This window comes from Ceratotherium simum, chromosome 11 (assembly GCF_057802395.1).
Source record: "Ceratotherium simum simum isolate JZ-2026a chromosome 11, ASM5780239v1, whole genome shotgun sequence".
Classification (NCBI taxonomy): domain Eukaryota; kingdom Metazoa; phylum Chordata; class Mammalia; order Perissodactyla; family Rhinocerotidae; genus Ceratotherium; species Ceratotherium simum.
This window is the reverse complement of record NC_141910.1, coordinates 7,563,811-7,586,349: the sequence shown is the minus strand read 5'-3', so window position 1 is coordinate 7,586,349 and position 22,539 is coordinate 7,563,811. Positions and strand designations below refer to the sequence as shown.

General features: G+C 35.9%; 1 protein-coding gene across 8 annotated transcripts in view; it reads left to right on the top strand.

Moving 5' to 3' along the window:
• The window catches only part of CTNNA2 (catenin alpha 2), a 1,067,853-nt gene that overhangs the window by 206,846 nt on the left and 838,468 nt on the right, over positions 1-22,539 (top strand). For 6 of the 8 annotated variants that reach the window (XM_087436499.1, XM_087436500.1, XM_087436502.1 and 3 more), the window contains one exon: positions 17,041-17,236. The exons of the other annotated variants lie outside the window; for them this stretch is intronic. In XM_087436499.1, coding sequence (XP_087292625.1) covers positions 17,041-17,236 — 196 coding nt within the window. The remainder of the gene's footprint in view (positions 1-17,040; positions 17,237-22,539) is intronic. 8 annotated transcript variants of the gene reach the window in all.

Sequence of the window (22,539 nt, the reverse complement as noted above, 5' to 3'; positions counted from 1 at the left end):
GTTAGATGAGTGTCTTACCCACTCCCTCAAGACGCACACAGTTTTCATCTCACTTGCTCTTTCACAAGTCCTATTGGGCTTGTAAAGATTGGATGGCTTTTTTTTCTTTTTAAACCAGATTTAGAGTAGAGTTCTTTTGAAACCTTACTGCTTTCTTTGGCAACACTTTCTCCTCTCTTGTGAAGAGAAGCTTTTTAGTTGCATCATTTATCCAAAGGCATTTCTAAACATAGATTGCTTTTCCCCCACTGGCATCAGTGTAGCTGTTGAGAGTTAAAACAGGGGTGATATATTGTAAGAAGAGAAAATGAACTGGGGAGGAGATCAAGTATTGATATTTTATATACCAGGTTAGAATTTTAATATCTTACTCATTGTTTGAATGACTTTATGATCTAAATATATGTAAATGTTGCCTACTAAATGAACTTCCAGCATCAGCTAAGTAGACAGCATAAATTGTTCCCAGAATACTACTGTGTCACGCAGTAAAAAGCTGCTTTTTCGTGAGCTGCATCTAGATATACTCTGGTTCTATGCTGAAATCTGGGTCCATTTATAATAGGAAGATACCTGGACTGGTTAAAAGGGGGAATGTATATGAGAACTGCAGGCCTGTCCAGTTTCTAGGTCAGTCATAATAGGAGCAGGGAGCATTCCTGGAGCATAATCCCTACCTTATGGGTTGTGGGCCTGAGTCTTACTGCTAAGGTAGAGGACACTTTGTGTCCAGGAGATGAATAGTATTTCCTACTCCCTATTATATTGGTTCAATTTCTAGGACTTATATTTTGATTCATTTCCCCTGCCTCTTTTCTGTTGGTGCTGAAGGCCTTCTCTCTACTAAAGCCTAGGGACATGAGGCAGGAATCCCTGCTGAGCTTCTGGCTCTGTTATCTTTTGCTTGGATTAGAAAACCTGAATCCTGCCTCCAGATCCCTCAGCTACTGCCTGGATCCTGCCTCGAATGAACAGGTTGCTCTGACCCATCATGATGTCAGCACCAACTGCCTAGTTTAGAGCAGCAGCAGCAGCCTGGAATTCCTCAACTACCATCCCAGCCCTGCGCTGCTGGATGTTACCTATGTTGATACTTGTGAAACTTGTGTCACCTGCCTAACATGAATGGCCTCTGAAGGCCCCAGCCTCTTTCACCAGTTGGCTTCTCCCGTCTCCTGCCCATTCTCTTCTCAGTTAACTCTGGGTTCTGTCTAGGGTGCCTGCTCACATTGTGAAAAGTGACACTTCTTGGGGTAAAAAGGCACCAGAAGGGGAGGCTAGAGACCCTACATTTGTGTTAGTGTTCAGTGCTCTATGAATCCTAGGAGATGTGCCCCTTAGCTTTCCTGCTTTAGTTCATGGCTCCTCTAGAAACCTTTGTGAGAACACGAGGCCTGTCTGCTTTTCTCAGGTGTTAAGGGGATGAAGTAGACTCAGTGTTGTTTACTGAAGATATTCATGTTCAATGGTAGCACCACTTTAAAGAAATAATGAGTTAGTCATGAGCAGAGTAGCTTGTCTGTGCAATACATCTACCCTGTGGTACCCACTACCTGGTCATGGTGCCGCTCTGACTGTCTGGCTTTCTTCTGCTATATGGCACAGATTTATAGCACATCTCAGCTAGAAGGGACTGTAGAAAAGCCTAGTCCAACACTCTTCTTGCACACATTTTATATTTTACTGAATTTAGATCCAGATAATGAGCTGCATAAAGTTTCATTGTAATTAGAAGTTGTGATTCCATTTGCATGATGTCTTTCATATTAACATGTCATAATACTCACTTTATATGAATTTTATCTGAGTTTATATCATAAAACAAAGCATCTCTGTCTAAATTGTCAAAATCCATTTTGCTATTCAAACATAAAATAAAGAATGATCAGGCTAGAGTCAGGTCTGGCTATAAACCTTGGCTGTGCTACTGTTTTTTATATGACTTTAAGCAAGAATCCATCTGATGTTACTTTTCTTTGACATAAGATTGATATCATTCAGTATAGTTGTACAGATTAATTGAGAGAAAGCATCATGAGTACGCAGCAGAAAGCTTTTACAGAACAAGTGCTCAAAGAATGTACTTTCCTTTCCTTACTGGCAGAAGGGCCAGTTGGTGGATATTTGTTTTATATTTTTCAAATATCTTAATGTTACTGAGAAACAGATAAGATAAAATTTGGCCTTGGGTAAGGTCTGAGAGCTTTTCCTAGGATCTCATAACCTTACTTATTCAAGTCACTAAGACAATGTAATTATCTAATTACTATAAAAGACTGTCTCCTGTCATCTCTTTTTTTGATCCTCCTTCACTTTTTTTCCTCTTTTAATTGTCAATGCAGTGTCTTATGAAACACCTTCCTCCCTTAGCACCTTGAAGATTCTCTCCTATTCTTTTCTACAAAATCTCTATGACTCAGATTTACCATAGATCAGTGATGGCCCCTCTTTCTCCTGTGCTGCCTGGGAGATGCTGTAGCAGTCCAGGAGGAAGGAGTTAAGACACAGTGAGTGAGGGATGAGAGGACCACTGATGTCGCTAGGATTGTGCATGTGAATTCAGCTGCCTGGGCATTTCTCTATGTGCCAGGTGACCTGTGGGTCTGCAGGTCTCTGAGTACAGAGGTGTGAGATTATGCTTGTTTGGGCTTAGGCACATAGACTGTATAAAATTTAGCCAGCAGTTTCCGGTTAGAAAAAATATATATATACACACATATAAATGTATATATATATGTATATATATTTATATATATATATAGTCCCTAATTTATACATGCACTACTCAAGAGCATATAAACAGTACTTTGAGTGATCCAAAATGGACTTGAATTTGTTGTGCCAGTGTGGTGATTTAATTGAACTTTTGGGACATCCTTAATGTCTACGGGTAGGGGAAGAAGGATGAGAAATGGAAGATTATGTTTTGCCCTTTTCCATCTGGAGTCTGATCACCACAAGAGATTTATAGCCAGTTGATTTAAGTGGTTATAGTGCTAATGAGGCCACTCTTTTCTGATTTGATCCCTAGGCCAACTAAATGTATTGATTTTTCTAAAGAGTGAGTCAGGAGAGAGAAGATACATTTTATCCTTGCTAAGAAAAACTATGAGAACAGTAAACCGTGTCGTGTTTTATGTCTTTTATATATGGAGTACATTTTATTACTCTTGTCCCCTATGCTAATATTAAAGTAATCTGAAAAAAGTTAAATTAAAAAAGTGGTGGTTAGAACAAGTAGAACAATATGTAAGACTTCAGACCACATGTTATGTTTTGAGTTTGTGATTGTGGATTAAAAAAAAATTCCTTAGCTATAAAAAGTGAGACAGTTTTAAATAGTCTAATTAGGCAATCAGTTGTGTTGCTTATCTACATTCACAAAGAGCAAATGGAAAACCGGAAGTAACTACGTGTTGCTTAATTAGTCCAATTAAACACCTGGGTAAGACTTCCTGGCTCAGCAGAGCCCCTGCTTCTCAAAATCACTAGCACATTGCTAAAAATATAATTTTTTGAAATGTAAATATTTAATTTTAAAAATTGTTCAACTATTCTTTACACTCTATGAAAAAGTAGGGAAAATACATATGAATTATGCATTGCTTATAACAAAAAATTGGACTTTGTGATTAAGCTCATTTAATGGTACTGTACAGGTATATTCAGTTTAGAAGTTTATAAAAACATATTATAAAAAAAATAAGGGGTATATCTAAAGAAAATTATGAGGAATTTTATAAAATACTTGGGTAAAAGCCTGGAGTGGTCCCATTGAGATGAGCACGGCTGCCCACGAGCCCCACAATAGCTTCAGGTAAGCCACCTAAATTACTTTGAAAGATCCCCAAAAAGGAGATTTCTGATATTCCTTTGTTAACCTCTCTAAATTTTGACATCATAAAATTTATTGTTAAACTAATATTGTCCCATTTATTTAGTCTATCTCAGTGGATACAGAGAATAGATTTCAGATATTTATATATAAAACCTACCATCATGAACCACGAGTTAAGAACTTTATTTTATCATCATATAGAATGTATGAGTTTGAAGTAACAGGGATAATTTTCAATTTAGATCTGAAAAAAAATGAGGCCCAAAGAGATTAATTGACCTCAGTATTACAAAGCTAATAAGTGGCTGGTCTGGGGCTCAAGGTCGAGTATTCTGACCTCATGTCCAGGACTCTTTCGTCTCACAATTGTGTGTTCACTATTATTTTTTGGAGTATATCCTCTGTGACAGAGCTAAGTGCCTTAAATAAGCTGTCATCTGTAAACCTCATAGCATCTCTATGAGATATATGTTATTACCCTCATTTTTCAGAATAGGAGACTGAGTCTTAGATTTAGTGATTTCTCACCCAGAGAAGAAATGACAGGCTCCAAAGCCTGTATTCTTTCCGCTACCCCATGCCACTGCCTCGTCCTGACACTTCCCTCTGCAATATTGCTGCAGTACTGATCATCGAGACCTGTTTTGCAATTTTAAAAATGCTAATACAGTTTTTAAAGAGAAATGATATCCTAAATTAGAAAATGAGCTGCTTTCTTTTTTTTTCGCATTGGCCAAATAAAGGTTCACAAGAAGAATCTTGACAAGATAATTACAACCTGCTCATTTACTCCTTTACTTCATCAGCGATTCCCTAAAACCTTGAAGCCTTTGGAAAGTGATGCTTAAGGAATGCAGCTAGACAATACGGCAGTGCATTCAGTTGGAAGGCTGGCATTCTACCCGTAAAGAGATGACCTTACAATAAAATGTCAATGTGGTCTTTTTTCAAGTCATTGGCATTTTACCAGCAATTTGTAGTTTAATGGGAGAATAATAATGTACACTTACATATCAAAATCAGAAAATGTCAGTAGATGATATAATTACTTTGAAACACAAGGGGACATTTTAAAAAGGAGTATGTCATGCATACTGTAATGAAATTGCATAGCATATCAGTTTTCTTGCTATAAAATACAGTTGATTTTGGTTTTAGAAATTTGTATTGTATATAAAATGAGGCAAATACGTGTCAAGCATTATCTTAGGGGAATAAACTGCAAGTGTCAGACAAATTAAAACCTGAATTATTCTTCTTCAGTGGGCTTTATGACCTCTGGTAGGCAAATTTTTCAGTACTTTGGTGTCCTTATCTAAGTAAGAGGGATACTATTTTCATCCTTTCATTCTCACATACATGTGCTATATGTGTATAATAAGCTGGGCATATCTAGAGAGCCCTGATCATTTAGGGTTCTATTAAGGAAAGAGCAAGGTGGCGTTATAATCATGATGTGTTTTCATTCTAGAGTAGAAACTAATCAACAACAGAAAGGATGAGACTTTGGTGGGATTATTTTGCTTTTTGTTTTTGGGAGAAACTGTTTTTAAAAATGCTGGTGGGGAAACATAATTATTCCTAGAACTCAGTAGATTTTGTGTGAAATGTATCCCCCTATGGCTTGCGTGTATTGTTCCCTTTATATGAGACTACTAATGTTGGTTCTGTTCCAAGAAATTCTAAAGGCTTATATATCTTTTCATTTTAGTATTAATTCCAGCTATTATATTTTTGAGTTTACCAAGAATCTAAAGCTCCTTATTGGTACTTCCAAAAGGTAGCTTACAATTTATATTTTAAATATGTCATAGTCACCAGGATCTGGAATTTGACACAGTATTTTGAAAATATGTCATATGACAAAACCATAAAAGTCAAGGTAGCATGCTGGGAATTGTAGCTTCTGTTTTCTTTTCTGTGTGTGTGTGTGTGTGTGTGTGTGTGTGTGTTCCTTCCACACACATAGGAAGAGAGAGAGAGACAGAGAAAGGATAAATTTAATGGCTACTACAAAAAGTTTGAGAAAATGAGCAAATCATTTTTATTTTGTAAGTTGAGGTTTATATCCCTACCTTTCTATTGGAGAAATTTCTTTAAATATAATTAAGATATTAGGTAACAATAAAGAAATTATGGCCATGTATTATTGCTTCTGAGTAGCGTGATCATTTGATTCTCCTCTGTTTTTATTTATATATATATATATTTTTTTTTTGTGAGGAAGATCAGCCCTGAGCTACCATCCATGCTAATCCTCCTCTTTTTGCTGAGGAAGACCGGTTCTGAGCTAACATCTATTGTCAATCCTCCTCCTTTTTTTTCCCCAAGGCCCCAGGAGATAGTTGTATGTCATAGTTGCACATCCTTCTAGTTGCTGTATGTGGGACGCAGCCTCAGCATGGCTGGAGAAACGGTGCCTTGGTGCGCGCCCGGGATCCGAACCCAGGCCGCCAGTAGCAGAGCTCGCGCCCTTAACCGCTAAGCCACAGGGCCAGCTCCTGATTCTCCTCTGTTTTATTGTTAACTTAACATCAGCATGATTTACACTAAAATGTCCTAGTTGACATTGGAATTTGGGTTTTTCATTTTTTTTAGGTTATTGCAAGATTTCTTTGTTTTGGCATTTGTTACTTTTGAAAGTTTTCTCTAACCAATATACTTAATAGGAACAAATATTAACTTTAGCAAATGAAATAAGAATAGGCATAGCATAGAGATGAAGTAATCGAATCATCTGTGTTGCAACTATGGTTTCGTTGATGCTTTAAGATTTACTTATTAGAAGTATTGTCTCCGGGAGCCCTGTTATCTCTCTTGTCATCTCCAATGTTTGCTGAATGTGGTTGATATGTTTCTGAATAACTTTTTCTGATTCCTCAAATGGTTTAATGTGTTTTTCTGTACCCAGTGCTCAAGTTGATTGATACTCTCCAAAACACCCCTAACTCAGGTTTCAGTGACAGTGGGAGATGTATTAGTTTGTGTCTAACCACCAGACCTGTCTGTGCTGGACTGTTGTATGTTCAGTTATACTTTGGATTTTACTTATCATTTTGGTCTAAAGGAAGGGGATAATTTAAGTTGCTTGTGGGTGGACAGAAATAGAACGTGCATGGTTGGCGGGAGCTTGGTAAGGATTTTAATAGGTGGAAAATCTGGCTGGTACTCAGTGAGGTGCATTGAAGCAGGAAGTATTGAGGGAAATATTCTGAGATTTGCGATATCTTCAAGCATATGATAATAATTCCTTAAAGTGCTTTCAAATTGAAAAGGCGGTGGAAAAATATTTATCCTGTAACTTTATTCTGTTGCTATATTCAACACCAAATGACGTTCATCTCTTTAGGAGCTAAAAGAAAGATTCACATGAAGTTTTTCCAAGTAGCAGATATCATATCTGACTACTTCTTAAGGCAGGTCAGAGTAAAAGGTTATAAAGTCCACAAGGAATGTTTAAGAAGAGTCTGTGTAAACATGTCGGGCTACATAGCTAATGATTGTATGTATGTATATCTATAGACTTATTTAACAATATCTATGCTAATTTCACACTTTACTAAAGGCACTAACTGGCTCCTTGAAATTTCATATTTAATAATTCATAGATTCAGTAGTTGGATCTTAACCTGAAGAAAAAATTTGTAATCTGACTTGAAAAATAAATTTAATGTGATGTTAATTTCCATGTTGTTTGTTTTCTGCTGTGAGTGGAATCAGGTTATTCCGAGGTCATTGAAATGGTATGAAGAGAGTGACTTCCCAAAACTGTGTAAGAACAAGGGCTTGGCTCTTGTACGCTTTCTCATATGGAAAATGGAAACTTGTATCCAGCAATTCATAGAAAGAAGTATGTAAAAAGCTGCATAAAAAGTGAGAGACTGGCACCCAAAGCTTTATCTACCAAATATTATAATAGAAACGGCATAATAGTAACCTAACACAGTTAAAAAAAGTTTGTGTGTGTATGTATATTTTTTATATATAATATATAAAAAAATATATATTTAGTGTGTGTTATTTATTTTTCTAAATAACCATGCATTCCCAAACTAATATATTACATGCATTATAAAATATACATATTTTGTGAAGAAAAGGGAACCCTTGTGCATTGTTGGTAGGAGTGTAAATTGGTGCAGCCACTATGAAAAACAGTGTGGACGTTCCTCAAAAAATTAAAAATAGAACTACCATATGAGCCAGCAATTCCTCTTCTGGGTATTTATCCAAAGGAAATGAAAACACTAATTTAAAAAGATATCTGCATCCCCATGTTCACTGCAGTATTGTTTACGATAGACAAAACATGGAAACAACCCAAGTGTCCATGCATGGATAAATCAATAAAGAAAATGTGGTATAACACACTATGCAGCCATAAAAAAAGAATGAAATCTTGCTATTTGTAACAACATGGATGGAACTTGAGGGCGTTAAGCTAAGTGAAATAAGTCAGACAGAGAAAGACAAATACCATATGATCTTACTTATATGTGGAATCTAAAAAACAAAATAAAAAAACGACCTCATAGATTCAGAGAACAGATTGGTGGTTGCTATTGCTAGAGGTGGGGGGTAGGCGATGAGCAAAATGGGTGAAGATGGTCAAAATGTGCAGATTTCCAATTATAACGTAAATAAGTTCTGGGCTGTAATGTACAGGATGGTGACTATAGTTAGTAATACTGTATTGTATGTTTGAAAGTCACTAAGAATAAATCTTAAAAGTTCTCATCACAAGAAAAACAATTTATAACTGTATGGTGATGGATATTAACTAGACTTATTGTAGTGAGCATTTTGCAGTATATACATATATCAAATAATTATGTTGTACTGATGAAACTAATATGATGTATGTCAGTTATATCTCAATTAAAAATGCATAAATATAGACATTTAAAAACTGATATAAACTTTTAAAAACATTTATTAACTATAAATAATACAATGATGTAGTTAATAGCTGCTACAAGAAGTAAACCTCAAAATCTCAGAGGCTTAACATTATAGAAGTTTTCTTCTCCTTACATAATATCCAAATGGGTCTTTCTGATCCATGGGTCACTTTTCTCCAAGGGAAAATTTAGGGACTTTGGCTACTTCCAACTTGTGGCTTCATCATCTATAATGCCTAGCTTCTACATTTGTCAGCTTGGGGTAAAAAACATGGTGGAGGATTTTAATAGACCAGGTTGAGAAGAGCACACATCACTGATGCTCACATTCTATTGGCTAAAATTCAGTCAATTGACCGCATCAACTCCAAGGGAGGCTGAAAATGCATTCTTGCCTTGTGACCAGAGGAAAAAGAAGTGGCTTTGACAGCACCAAGCTGTCTTTTCCATTAACAATAATAAAAGTAGTAAATAAACTTAGTTTTCACGAAAAGTAAATAAATATATAATGCATAACTAAAATGGCTAAATTTTCTGTATGCATAACCTTTTTCAAGTTTTGCAAATCATAATTGTTTTAGGCTGTCATCAACTAATATCTCAAGGAGACTGGGGTGAGATTCATTGTTAGTAATAGTGGATGTAAATACGTATTTCAGTTTCTCAGCTCTGAATAGATTGTCTGCTTTTCAGCCTCGTAATGTAGCTGACAAAGATCTTGTATTAAGAGTAGGGGGAGGGTCAGCTCTGTACTTTTTTATATTTCACTTGTGCTTGCATTTTTAGTACTATCTTCAAGCTCTAGTTTCTTTGTAGGCGTCTTTGTAAGTTTCTGGTCTATTTTGTGAGGGTGTGTGTGTGCACACATGCATGTGAGTGTTTGAAAAATCAGTTAATATTAATCCTTAGATCTATTTAACCAGGTAAACATTAAGGTGTAAGACCACCACTGCCAATTCCTTGGATTGGTGGGCCCCCACCCTGTCTGGCTTAATTTCTTTTTTCATAGTTTTAGAGAAAAAACGATATAGAGTTCTGATATTTTTCCTGCATCCCACAGATTGTCTATTACTTCCGTAGAGTGTGTGCACCCTGTGTTGGAGTCTACTAATCTTAAAGAAGGAAAATGTTGAACCAAGTGCCCTGTCAATCAAAGACTGCAATAAAAAGACTTGATGAATTTGGGGGAAATGGAAGTTTTGGTCAGCTGAATCTAACATAGTGTTGATTGGAAAAAACTTTTTGTTTATTGTGATTTTAGATTTGTTTCTACTCTTTCTTGGAACAGTCTAGTTTTATTTTGTTTTGTTTTATTTTAACCTTAGCAGATGACAAACTGAATCATGAACATAGTTTATTCATCCTTTAATTTTTAGGGACATTCAAAACAGCATGGGATTTCCTCAGATAGGCACTGATGGTTAAAACATTTAGGATTTTTAAAAACAGAAACTCCTTCTTACTCATTTAAAATCCCCAATTCTAAGCAATTTCTCCTTCAGTGAATGTCTGGTATTGCATCAGTGTCTTAATTTTGTGTCATTTTTTATTGTTGTAAGTGTAGATGTTAAAAGTTGTGCAGATTCTAGGAAAATCTAGGTTGTTTGTCAGTAGAGCTTTTAAACACATTTGTTTCTTATGATTGTTTGATTTACCATTTTTCTCAAATCTAAGATGCCATCAATTATGAGGTATATTTTAAGCACCTCTAAGAAAAAAATAAACTACTATCAAATATATCTTTTAAATGACATAGATTGTAGGATTCATCCTTGTTTTGGATATGTAAAAGTATGGAAAAAACGCGTATCTTAGAATTGACAGAATACAATATATCCTACTGTCTTCCAGCAAAGGTTTAAGGACACAGCTAAAGGATACATAAAGTACTGGAACATTAACACACCTCAAGGGAAAGTTGTTTAAAAAAAGGCAAGATGAATGTAAGTACAGATAAGGAGCAAAGATTAAGATTAATACAGTAATAATAATCATCGAATCATATGCCTTCTAGCAGAGACCACAAATTTGGGTTAAACTTTTTTGAAGTCAGTGCAAAAAGGAAACATTAATTTATTACACAATTTAATGTCCATAAGATAAAATAAAACCACTTTGTAAGGGATGCTCCAATATTCTTGGTACTAAAATCATACAGCAATTTCTCTGTATAATGTGAATAATGATATCTTATCAATAACCTTCGAGTATACACAGTGAGCTTCCTAAAACTCTTTGTGGTAGTATCCCACCACTCAGGTAAGTGGTGTCACACGAGGCAGGAAAAACATTTCTACCAGTGTCCAGTATAATACCATTTCTGTCTTTGCTTGTCTGCTTTAACTTAGACTGGGCGGGATTTTATAATAGGTGGAGAGAGAGGTGGACTGACCGTCCTTCAAACAAACTAAATGCTGTTTCTCTTAGGCAAGCTTTTGGATGGCAGTGAATCTAGAGCTATGAGGAATGGAGCTCCTCTATGCTGCTACTTAAATGTGAAACAGCATGCCGTAATAGACGATGGAAAAAATGATAGTTTAACATCGTCTAAGGAAAACTGAGTTTCTTCTGAAGAATATGTGCCTAAAGAGAAGGCCGCTCTACTTCATCCTGGCTTACAGACACTACTGAGATAACTTCCTAGGAAATAAGTTTGAAACACTTTTCACCTACAAGATTAATGGATGATCCAGGGCCCATTTGTTCTACTCCATAAATTGCAGCCACAGAAACTTTAGATTAGAAAACATTTTAATATAGGTATAGCTGACTATTCATCTTGACCATAAAAATACCTCAACACCTAATCATAGAATGTCTGTTTTGGGGTTAATTTCTGAATTCTACTTTCTGGTGTTATAGTCTTGAGGATAGATTATTTGGGAAATGTATCCCAAAGCAACTGAGTAAGAAGGCTTGCCTTGTGGCCTGTTTTTAACACTTGAGGGTGAGTCTACAAAAAATAATAACTTAATAGGCTTAATATATATAAGCCTACATATAGGCTTTCTTTATAGCAGTAAATAACTAGGAGCAGTTCAGGTCTATTTTAGATTAAATAATAAAACCATATCTTCAAACTTAAAGAATGCTTGCTTCCAGATCTCAGGATCAGTGGACATGCATCTGAATTCTATGTGGTTAATATCAGATAATGAGGAGGAAATTTCAAAGACAACAGAATAATTCTATGTTAATTCCTCTATAAATGACTAATGCATCATTAAAAGATTATCGTTTTTGATTCTGACTTTTGAAGTTGTAGAAGCATGAATAACTGTGGTTTTTATGATTTACTTCTTTTTGTCTAAAATGGAGTGTGGAGTTGTGTTTGGGAAGAAAGATCATTTCAACACGATATTCCAGTGCATTAGTTTCTATGACATGGAAGTCCTACTTTAGTTATGAGTGAGGCTACAGTAGGTCTGTATTATCACCTCCTTTTTCTCCAGAACTAGCCTAAGCTTGCTGGTCTCCTTTCTCTCCAATGTGCACAACGTAAGTACACCTTAAATGTCATGGAGATTCTGCACTAGGAACTAACTTCTAATAGAATATACCATGAGGTGAGCATATATCTTTTCATATATTTTGTAAGGAAAAGCACAAGCCATGTTTATGCTAACTGTATAATTGCTAAATGAATAAATCAGGTTATCAAGGAATAATTCAAGGAAAACATGATTTATTCACTATTTGGCAGTTGTTTTTTAACTTGGCAGTTCTTAAAACCTGACTTTAGATTTCCCCTAGAGGCTTCATGTTATCAAATATATTACCATTTCAGCAGTTGAACTCCCTCCTATGTTGTTAGATCCGTTTTCCTCTTTTAGGAATTTTTCATTTATCTTCAGTTGCTCCTGGAATAAATAACTTGTTTCTGATAATTTAGTTTTCAAAAATATTCATCTCACAAAGCTCTTGCTTCTTTGCAGTAATCAAAGCCTTCTCTTATGTTAGCTGAGTAACTATAACGAATGAAATACTTCAGAGCAACGCAGCAGTAGAATTTACAAAGACTTACTACTCACATCTGCAACTTTGTAGGAATCTAGCAAAACCATGCCTGAGTTATCATTTTTATTCTTAGCTCTTAGTTCTCTTTTATTGGTTTTCTGGAGAGCTCAAATAATTTGTTGATGCATAGCATTCACATCTTACTTTTCCAAGTTCCTTATGACTGCCTAATAAAGGAGATTGCCTTCCAACCAAGAGTCGATTGATCAATTTGTCAACAAGTTGTTTTTGAGGATTCATGATATGTCATGCCACTTAAAAGAAGACGAAGAGTTTACCTGTTAGAAGTCATTGCTCTAGCTCTCTCACTTTCTTTTGCTTCAGTTGGATTGCTATTTCTGAAAGTAAAGTTCATAATAGACATATACCATAATTTTATGTGATGAATGCAGAATGCCGTAGCTCAGACCTACCTGAGCAGAAGCACTAAGAGATCTAGAAATTTGCCTTCTAACAGGCATCTAGGTGATTCTTAGGTATGATGAAAATCTGAGAATCATTGTCGTAGAATTTAGTGCTTCTCAGAATTTAATTTGCATGTGAATTACCTAGGGATCTTGTTAAAATTCAGATTCTCTTTTAGTAGGTCTGGAGTGGGACCTGAGGTTCTACATTTCTAAGAAGCCCCAGGTGACAATGATGTGCCCAGAGCTCACTTTCAATTGACTGCCTTGTGGGAAGGCTTAGACAAACTATACTGTTGCTTGTTCTGGGCCAATGTGACAGAGTTGCCAAGACAAAGTGCCTTGGTGCCCTCACTATTGCTTATTGTTTTGAAAAAAGAAGTATTCCATGTCTGTTGAGCTTTTAGATCCTGGAAGCAGAGAACTGATGAAGCAGAAAAGACATGGTCAGATAAACAAATTGTCTTACAGTAAAACACGCTGCAAAAAAAAGAAAAGAATGAAATGGTACTGGCCATTGCATTACTGCCATTGGAATGGCAGGAATGGACGGTCTACTTTTAGGACATTAGATGATGAGTAGTCTATACCAGCCTGGCTATCACAGTTTTATACTCAGATCACACCATTAACATATCTAAAAACAATGCTGCCCATCCTCTGGCTGTTGCTGAGGTCTTCTGTTGGCCAGGGTCCATTGGGACCATCATTATATCAAGGTCCTAGGACCCTTGACCGCTTGCACTCTTATCTATAAGCTGCAGGATTTCTTCTCTTCTTTAGGCAGGGACATTGAAGAAATATTTGAGGTAGAGTTGGAGAAACATTGAGTATCCTTCTACGCTAAGGTTGAGGAGCCTACAGAGAGAATCCTGTTGAAGATTGAGAGAGAAGTTGGCATAGCTAATGAAACAGGGTTCTGGAGGATGTGATCAGATGCTCAGTTAAAGAGGTGGTGGTAGCAGCTTGCCTTTCCTGGCATAGGAAGACGGAAGAAAAGATGGGCACTGAGAGGAGTAAGTTTGATGATAGATAATGTCCTTTTTAAAGCTACAGAAGTTTGGAGAAGATTTTTGCTGAGAGAATTAGCCAGGAGATATTTTCAGGGGAAAAGTGAATTGAGTCAATAGCGTTTAATGTGGCAGAACAGTATAAGAGATAAAAGTAATTCATTTTGGCAACTTATTAATTACTTTAGTGAGAGATCAATTTAAGAGGACTCTGCTACAGGAGATATGGGGATAAAAGCAAAATTTAGTGGGTTGAGAAGTGAATGGCCTACCCCAGACCTGGTGTCAGTCTGTATATCAAACCTTAGGCATAGATACCTGCAGCCTCCAGAGGTCATAGGTATGTCTCTCTATTATTTAGATCATCTTTTATGTTCTTCATTAAAATTTTTATCATTTTCTCCATATAACGTTCTATATTTTATGTTATGGTTATCTCTGACAATATCAATTTATGGTTATTGTGAATAGGATATTTAAAACTAGATTTTTCATTGGTTACTGCTGTTCTATTAGATTTTTATTGTTTGTCTGTATTTAGCCACCTTGCTCTTCACACTTATAGTAATTCTAATAGTTTGTCTTTTATTGTTTTGATTTTCTTGATACAGTCATATTCTCTATAAGTAATGACATAATTTAGTGTCTACCTTTCTAATATTATGTCTCTTCTGTCTTTTTCTTATCTAATTTGTTGACTTTGTCCTCCAATAAAACACTGAATAGCAATGGGGAGAGTTGATAATTATTTCTTTATTCTAAACTGATTAAGACATGAGCATTAATGGAGCCCCATAATTTTCCTTCTATTCTGTTTTTCATCCCTTCATGATCTTCCACCTATGAGTAAATGAGAACTTTTACTGAAAGAGGACTGAATTGATTTGCTTCATTGGAAAGTAATCACATTTTTCTTAAGGAACTTCCTGGTAATGTTCCATGTTTATTGTTTTCCACATAACTGACACTTTATACTGACTTGTTATTATGAGCATTACCTAAACTGTGCTTAATACAGTAATGCACCATGAGAATACAAAAGAGTTGAAATTAGTTTGCCTTTGCAGAAAATGAACTCACAATATAGTCATTTAGCTATTTTGGTAGCTCACTATCAGCTTCCACTCCCCAAAACTGTCAATATGCCTAAAGTTAAAAGCTCCCTCCCCACTCTATTTTTTCTAATTTGAGTGCTAAAAAATCAGATCACAAAACTTCTCAGATTTATGTATAAAATGAGAATAAATCAGATATCAGTGACAATAGGAATATTTTCCTTTGATAAAGAGCCTTACCTAAATCAAGATTTTTGATATGTGTGCTGTGTTTGCATAGGGGGCTTATGTGCTTGTTTCCAGGTATTGGCTGTTTGGGGGAGTGGGGGTTCCTGGAAGAACACTGTGTTAATTAACGTGTGAGAGTCAATCCTCATTAAGGAGAGCACTCTCGTAACTCAGGAAAGCAACCTTTGTGACAGGCTGTCTTTCTTCTGATATCTGCCTTATTGTGGGTAGAACTGAAAGGACTATCTATAATGTGTTACTGACTGCATACACTTTTTACAGCTAACTACCATTATCTGACAGCCTTATTCTTAATGATCTTACCTTTCTTTTTGTGTCTAGTGTTGTACTTAAATGTCCTTGGAGAATCCTTCTTTAATTCACCATATCTGATTATTTAGCAATCAAATGACAGCTGAATACAATGGCTCCCAACACTGCATTAACCCCTTCTTAACTCTTGGTTCTACCTGTATTCATCATCTTAGTTCATATTTATTCAGTACTTTTTTCTTCTGATGTTATCTCCTGCCTCATAAACTGGACATTAATTGTAACTTTGACTAATCACTTTGCTTGCTCTTGGATTTGGAGTAAACAGCAGGAACTACAGCATTTGGAACTTTTCTGTGCACTAACTTTCTTGATAACCCCCAATAAAATCTTTAGTCTGCTAACCAGGACTTATGTCAATGAAAATAAATCACAGCGCCCACATTCTTAAGAAGCTGATAAAAAATGCAGAGGTAAAGATGACTAGCAACTTCTGCTGAACAGAATATGAAATAGTTACATTCATTTCCCTCCCCAAATTCTCACTGGTAGAAAATAAAGGTTCAGAAGTCTATAAGGGACAACTGATATTGTCTTTGTTAGCAGATTAAATAGCTCTAGATATAGTGCTCAAAGAAGTTTGGCAGCTGAGATATGTATCCAAATTATGATACTTAGAAAAAAAGTGATAATGCAAATCTAATTTCAATTCTGGGAGTTTTAGCTGGTTAACCAAATGTTGAGACTGAATCATTCAGTTCCCTCAGATCAAATTTACCATTTTGTTTTAATAAGATGAAATCAGAAATGGCAAAAATCTTCAACAGTCCTTGGTAAGTGACACGTAAGTAATGAATATTGATGGTCCACTGTTTTTTAACTGCTCATTCATCTCGGTGCTGACTTTCGGGCTCAGGACTGGCTATTGGTTCTCCTAACTCAGGGCTCAAAGGCAATTCCACATTTTATTTTATTTCCTTTCCTTTTCTCCCTGAAGCTGATTACTCCAACCAGCACTGTACTTGTCAGTCTGTGAAAGCACAACCTCCGGTGAACTGGAAACGTTGAGCTACTGACAAGTCTGCTCTTCCTACTTATGCACATGCCTTTTTTTTTCCAAACATGAAATAAATGGCTGTTAGTTTATATGCTTATTCATATAATTCTACATTTTCCTTAAGATGAGGCTATATGATGTCCATTAATGATTTAATAAGCAAGGGATACTTAAAAATTATGAGATGATAATATGTTATCATTACTCTGTAAAACACTAACGTACAGAGTAATTTTACACTTGGTCTTTTATTTAAGGTGACGACCCTTGTCAACACAAGCAACAAAGGCCCCTCTGGTAAAAAGAAAGGGAGGTCAAAGAAAGCCCATGTACTGGCTGCGTCTGTAGAGCAAGCCACTCAGAACTTCCTGGAAAAGGGTGAACAGATCGCTAAGGAGAGTCAAGATCTCAAAGAAGAATTGGTTGCTGCCGTAGAGGATGTGCGTAAACAAGGTAGGCAGAAGAATACTGTTCAAGAAGGATGTATAGTGATGTGCAAATAATGGATTTTTCTCTAGAATGAATGCATATTTGCTCAAAGGAGTAGTCTTTTTTTTTTGTTGTTTCTGTCTACACTTGTCATTTTTAATATTTGCTGGAATTAGGTGCATAGACAAATAGAGATGTTTTTGTTGTGGCAGTAAAGCATGGCTACAAACACTCCATGTCTTCTGTTACTTCAAAATCTTCAAGTTGTTTTCTCTTGGCGGATAAAAATAGACTCTTGTGTCAAACTTAGGCTTTTAGGGAAGATAGGATGAGAATACTTCATTCTTAGAGAGTTGCTGAAAACCTAGGATTTTAAGGATGAAGGGAGGAGAAGAATGTAATAAAATTATTGTTGCTGTGTATGTTCCCGAAATTTATATTTTCAGTTCACAACTTTCCTTCAAAATCTATCTAGCTATCCAACTACCTATCGATTGATTAGTCAATTATATTGCTACCTAGTTAGCTATAATGCTTTTTATTCAGCATATTTAAAATTTTTTAAATATAGTAAAATACACGTAACATAAAATATATCATCTTAACCATTTTTAAGTTTACTGTTCAGTAAGACATCTTAACCATTTTTAAGTATTCTATTCAGTAAGATAAAGTATATTCACATTGTTGAGTAGCCAATCTCTAGAACTTCGTCTTGCAAAACTGAAACTCTATACCTGTTAAACAACAACTCCCTGTTTCCACCTCCCTCAACCCCTGGCAACCACTATTCTACTTTCTTTCTCTATGACTTTACTACTCTACATACCTCATATAAGTGGAATCATACAGCATTTGTCTTTTTGTGACTGGCTTATTTCGCTGAGCATAATGTCCTCAAGCTTCATCCGTGTTGTAGCATGTGTCAAAATGTCCTTTCTTTTTAGGGCTAAATAATATTCTATTTTGTATATGTATACCACATTTCCTTTATCCATTCATCCATTGATGGACATTTGTGTTCCTTCTACCTTTTGGCTTGTTAATAATTCTGCTATGAACATGAGTATACAAATCTCTCTTCATGACCCTGCTTTCAATTCTTTTGGACATATGCTCAGAGGTAGTATCGCTGGATCATATGATAATTCTATTTTTAATTTTTTTAGGAACCTCCATATTGTTTTCCAGAGCAGCTGAACCATTTTACACTTTCACTAACAGTGCTCAAGGGTTCTAATTTCTCCGCATCCTTGCCAACACTTGTTATTTTCTGTTGGGTTTTTTCTTTTTTTGTAATAGTCATCATAATGGGTGTGAGGTGATATCTCATTGTAGTTTTTATTTGCATTTCTCTAGTGGTTAATTATACTGAGCATCTTTTCCTATGCTTTTGGCCATATTTATATCTTCTTTGGAGAAATGTCTATTCAAGTCCTTTGCTTATTTTTAAATCAGGTTATTTATTTATTGTTGTTGTTGTTACTGAATTGTAAGAATTCTTTGTATATTCTGGATATTAAGCCCTTATCAGATATTGTTTTGGAAATATTTACTTCCATTCTTTATGTTACCTTTACACTCTGTTAATTATGTCTTTTGACACAAAGAAGTTTTTAATTTTGATGTAGTCCTGTTAAGCAACTTTAGTTGAAAATTCTAAGGCACCATGAAATCATGACAGAAACCTACCCCCCAGCCTGACCTCCATCCTGCATTTCCTGTCTCAGTGAATGCCACACATATATATCCAGTTACACTTGCATAAATCTTGGTATCATATTTATTTCCTTCTCCTTCCAAATACAATCTATTACAAAGTCCCATAGATTTTAACTCCTAAATATCTCTTAAGTGAACCAATTCCTGTTGCACTTATTCAAGAGCACCATGTTTTACCTACCCCAGGACGTTTATAGATACTCTCTCCTTTCACACAGTTAAGGATGACTCATTGTGCATATATCAGCTTAAAGAACACCTTCCCAGGAAACCTTCCCTGACACTCCTATCATACTTTTCCTTGGCACTTTCCACACGATAATTTAATATTTGTGAGGTGACTTGATTGATAGCTTTCATCTCTGCCACACTATAAATTAATGAAGGTAGAGATCACACCATGTCTCTTTTGCTGATCATTGATTTGCAATGCCTAGCACTCATAAGACTTCAACAAATATTTGTTGAATGAATGAAGGAATAGATAAATGAATGTTCTATCCCAACTCTTCTTGCAAACCTACCAATTTTTAAATTCACAGATGGTTATTTAGTCCCTGGAAATACCAACCATCTTCCCACACCAACAACCACCATTCTTTTTTTTTTTTCCTTTGGTGAGGAAGATCAGCCCTGAGCTAACATCTGTTGCCAATCCTCCTCTTTTTGCTGGGGAAGATTGGCCTTGAGCTAACATCTGTGCCCATCTTCCTCTATTTTATATGTGGGACGCCTGCCACAGCATGGCTTGATAAACAGTGCATAGGTACACACCCAGGATCTGAACCCACGAACCCTGGGCCACTGAAGCGGAGCACGCAAAATTAACCACTATGCCACCGGACCAGCCCCAACAACAACAATCATTCTTCGTACTCCCATCTTCTTCTTCCCCCAATAGTTAATTTCATTTACATTATACTAATGTAAATTGTTACTTTAATTTGAGACATTAAAGTTTACGTTTCATCTAATGTGGACAGAGTATATTTGTGTATGTATTTTAGCAATGTGAAACCTTCTAAGTATTCAAGTACTGTTGAAAACTGATATTCCTTCTGAATCGAAGATGGATACTTTTCTGTTTTCATGCATCTATAGCCTAGATAGTTTTTTTCATTTTTATTTTAGGTTAACTGACGTATAATAAATTGCACACATTTAAAATATACAATTTTATAAGTTTTGACAAATGTATACACTATGAAAGCATCACCACACTTGATAGTGAACCTATCCCAGGTGGAGAGGGTTTTGATTGATTGGTCCCTAGGCCGCTTTCTCCAATCATTTGTCGAATGGTGATACTTTTTCCCATTTAGTTTCCTCAGTAACCTCTTGGCTTTCTCTTATTTTTTCCTTGCAAGTTAGTTTTCACACCTTCTGTAGAAATTATTTCACTTTTCTTGAAGCTTATATGAAATGGTGTTTTTGTGGATGCAGTATAATAACCAACATAGTTCTTGACCAGACTGTCTTAGGGATATTAGAGTGAGAAATTTTAAAGATGCTAATTTGACAGCTTACAGTGGTTGATTTTATAAAGTGTATTTTAAACTTCCTCGATATTATGCATTTCTTGTTACAGAAAAATTATGCATCAGAAATGATGCCTGTGTGTTACCTGTGTGATAAAGCTCAACTCCCACATGTCCCTTTTTCTGACCAGGGTCCAATTCAAGGAAACATTGCTCTATTATGCAAAATAACAAAAATTTTACTGGCAAAAGCCTCTAAAATTCTCTTTTCTGTTTCTCTCATTCTCAGATATTTCCCACTCTCAAATACACTTCAGATGCCTGTCGTGTGTGAGAGGTGCCTCTTCTCCCTCACAACAAACTCCTCAGGCCCTCCTTCCAGTTCTGTGCCCACAGGCTCCCCTGTCTGTTTTCTTCTCCTTTTCCAACTCCAACTCAGTTCTTTTATTTCCAGCTCAGTTCTTCACTGTGTCATCTCCTTAGCCTGTCTGGCTTTGCCCAATTTTCCTGTTTGCCCATTGCCCAGATTTTATTCACAAATGAGAGCCTGAGCTGATTTTCAGAGAGAAGTGGGGAGGAGCTTGAGGGGAATGTATGAGGAGTAGGGCGGGAGTATTTGGTTATTAGAAACATTAAAACTTAGTATCTTTCTTTCCATCATAGAAATCTACTTTCTAATGTGTAAGATGATGTTCAGAAGCTATGGAGATAGTGACACTTAGAAAAAATTTCCTGGGGCCGGCCCTGTGGCTTAGCGGTTAAGTGGGTGCGCTCCGCTACTGGCGGCCCCGTTCAGATCCCTGATGTGCACCGATGCACCGCTTGTCCAGCCATGCTGAGGCCGCGTCCCACATACAGCAACTAGACGGATGTGCAGCTATGATGTACAACTATCCACCGGGGCCTTGGGGAGAAAAAGGGAAAAAAAGGAAGAGGATTGGCAATAGATGTTAGCTCAGGGCTGGTCTTCCTCAGCAAAAAGAGGAGGATTGGCATGGATGTTAGCTCAGGGCTGGTCTTCCTCACAAAAAAAAAAGGAAAAGAAAAGAAAAAAAAATTTCCTCCTTTAAAGTGGCTGCAGTATCCGTATGTGCTTGCTTATTAAATGCTATGCGGTTTGGGAACTAAATCTATTAGAGATGATCTTTTACTATTGAGTTGTTTTTGCTTTTTTAAATCAAATGATCAAAAATATTGCCACTTTAAAAAAAAATTTTCAGCATGAGTAAATGTCAGAAGTTTTAATTTTGTAGATCTCCATTTTCAGATTTTTAATATAGAACTATTTATTTTTGTTCTTTTGAAGTTTCACAACATTCGTGATTATAATTACTGTAATCTGACAAGATTATATATAAAATTATTTAACTATGTCATTATTGTATCTCATATGGTTAAACTTAGTGTTGTTTGAATTACTTTATCATTTAAAATTTATATTTTCTCTTTTAATCCTAGGCAGCATGCCAGATTTTTTAAAGTGCTCAGTATGAGTGGTGACAATATTTTTGCCCTAGAATATTTCAGTAGAAGATTTTCCTGTACTTTTAAGTTATAACCTGCATAAGAAGTATTTCGGTAGGTTTGTGATAGCGTTTATGTTAGAAACAAGTAAGAAAAATAAATTATCAAAATATATAAAGAGAAGAAAAATCGTTGTACTCGAAACGTAGAACTCTGATATTTTAGACTTGGGTGAAGATGGAATATTTGGTCAAAAGTGTGTTATGTGTGTGTCTGTCTGTTTTATCATAGCTAAATTAATTACATATACATACATTATCTTCCTGAGTTTAAACTTCATCAGGATGGGAACTCTGATGTGTGTGTATTTCTACTCCTAAGTCACCTAGCATGGTGCTCTAGTGTGTGACAGGTGATATTCAGGAAAGAGGCTTACCTGTGAAGTCAGCACAGCATTGGATGTTTGATTAAGATATCTGACATCTAATATTAGTTTGGCCAATAACTATATGATTTAAGCTACATCATTTAACCACTTGCTCTATTTTTCAAATACAGACAATAATTGTGTTTGCTTCGTTGAGTTGTTTTACATAATGAAGTCACAAAGGACTAAAAGCAATCTTAAATGTTATATAGATGTCAGGGTAAATTTATTAGTTA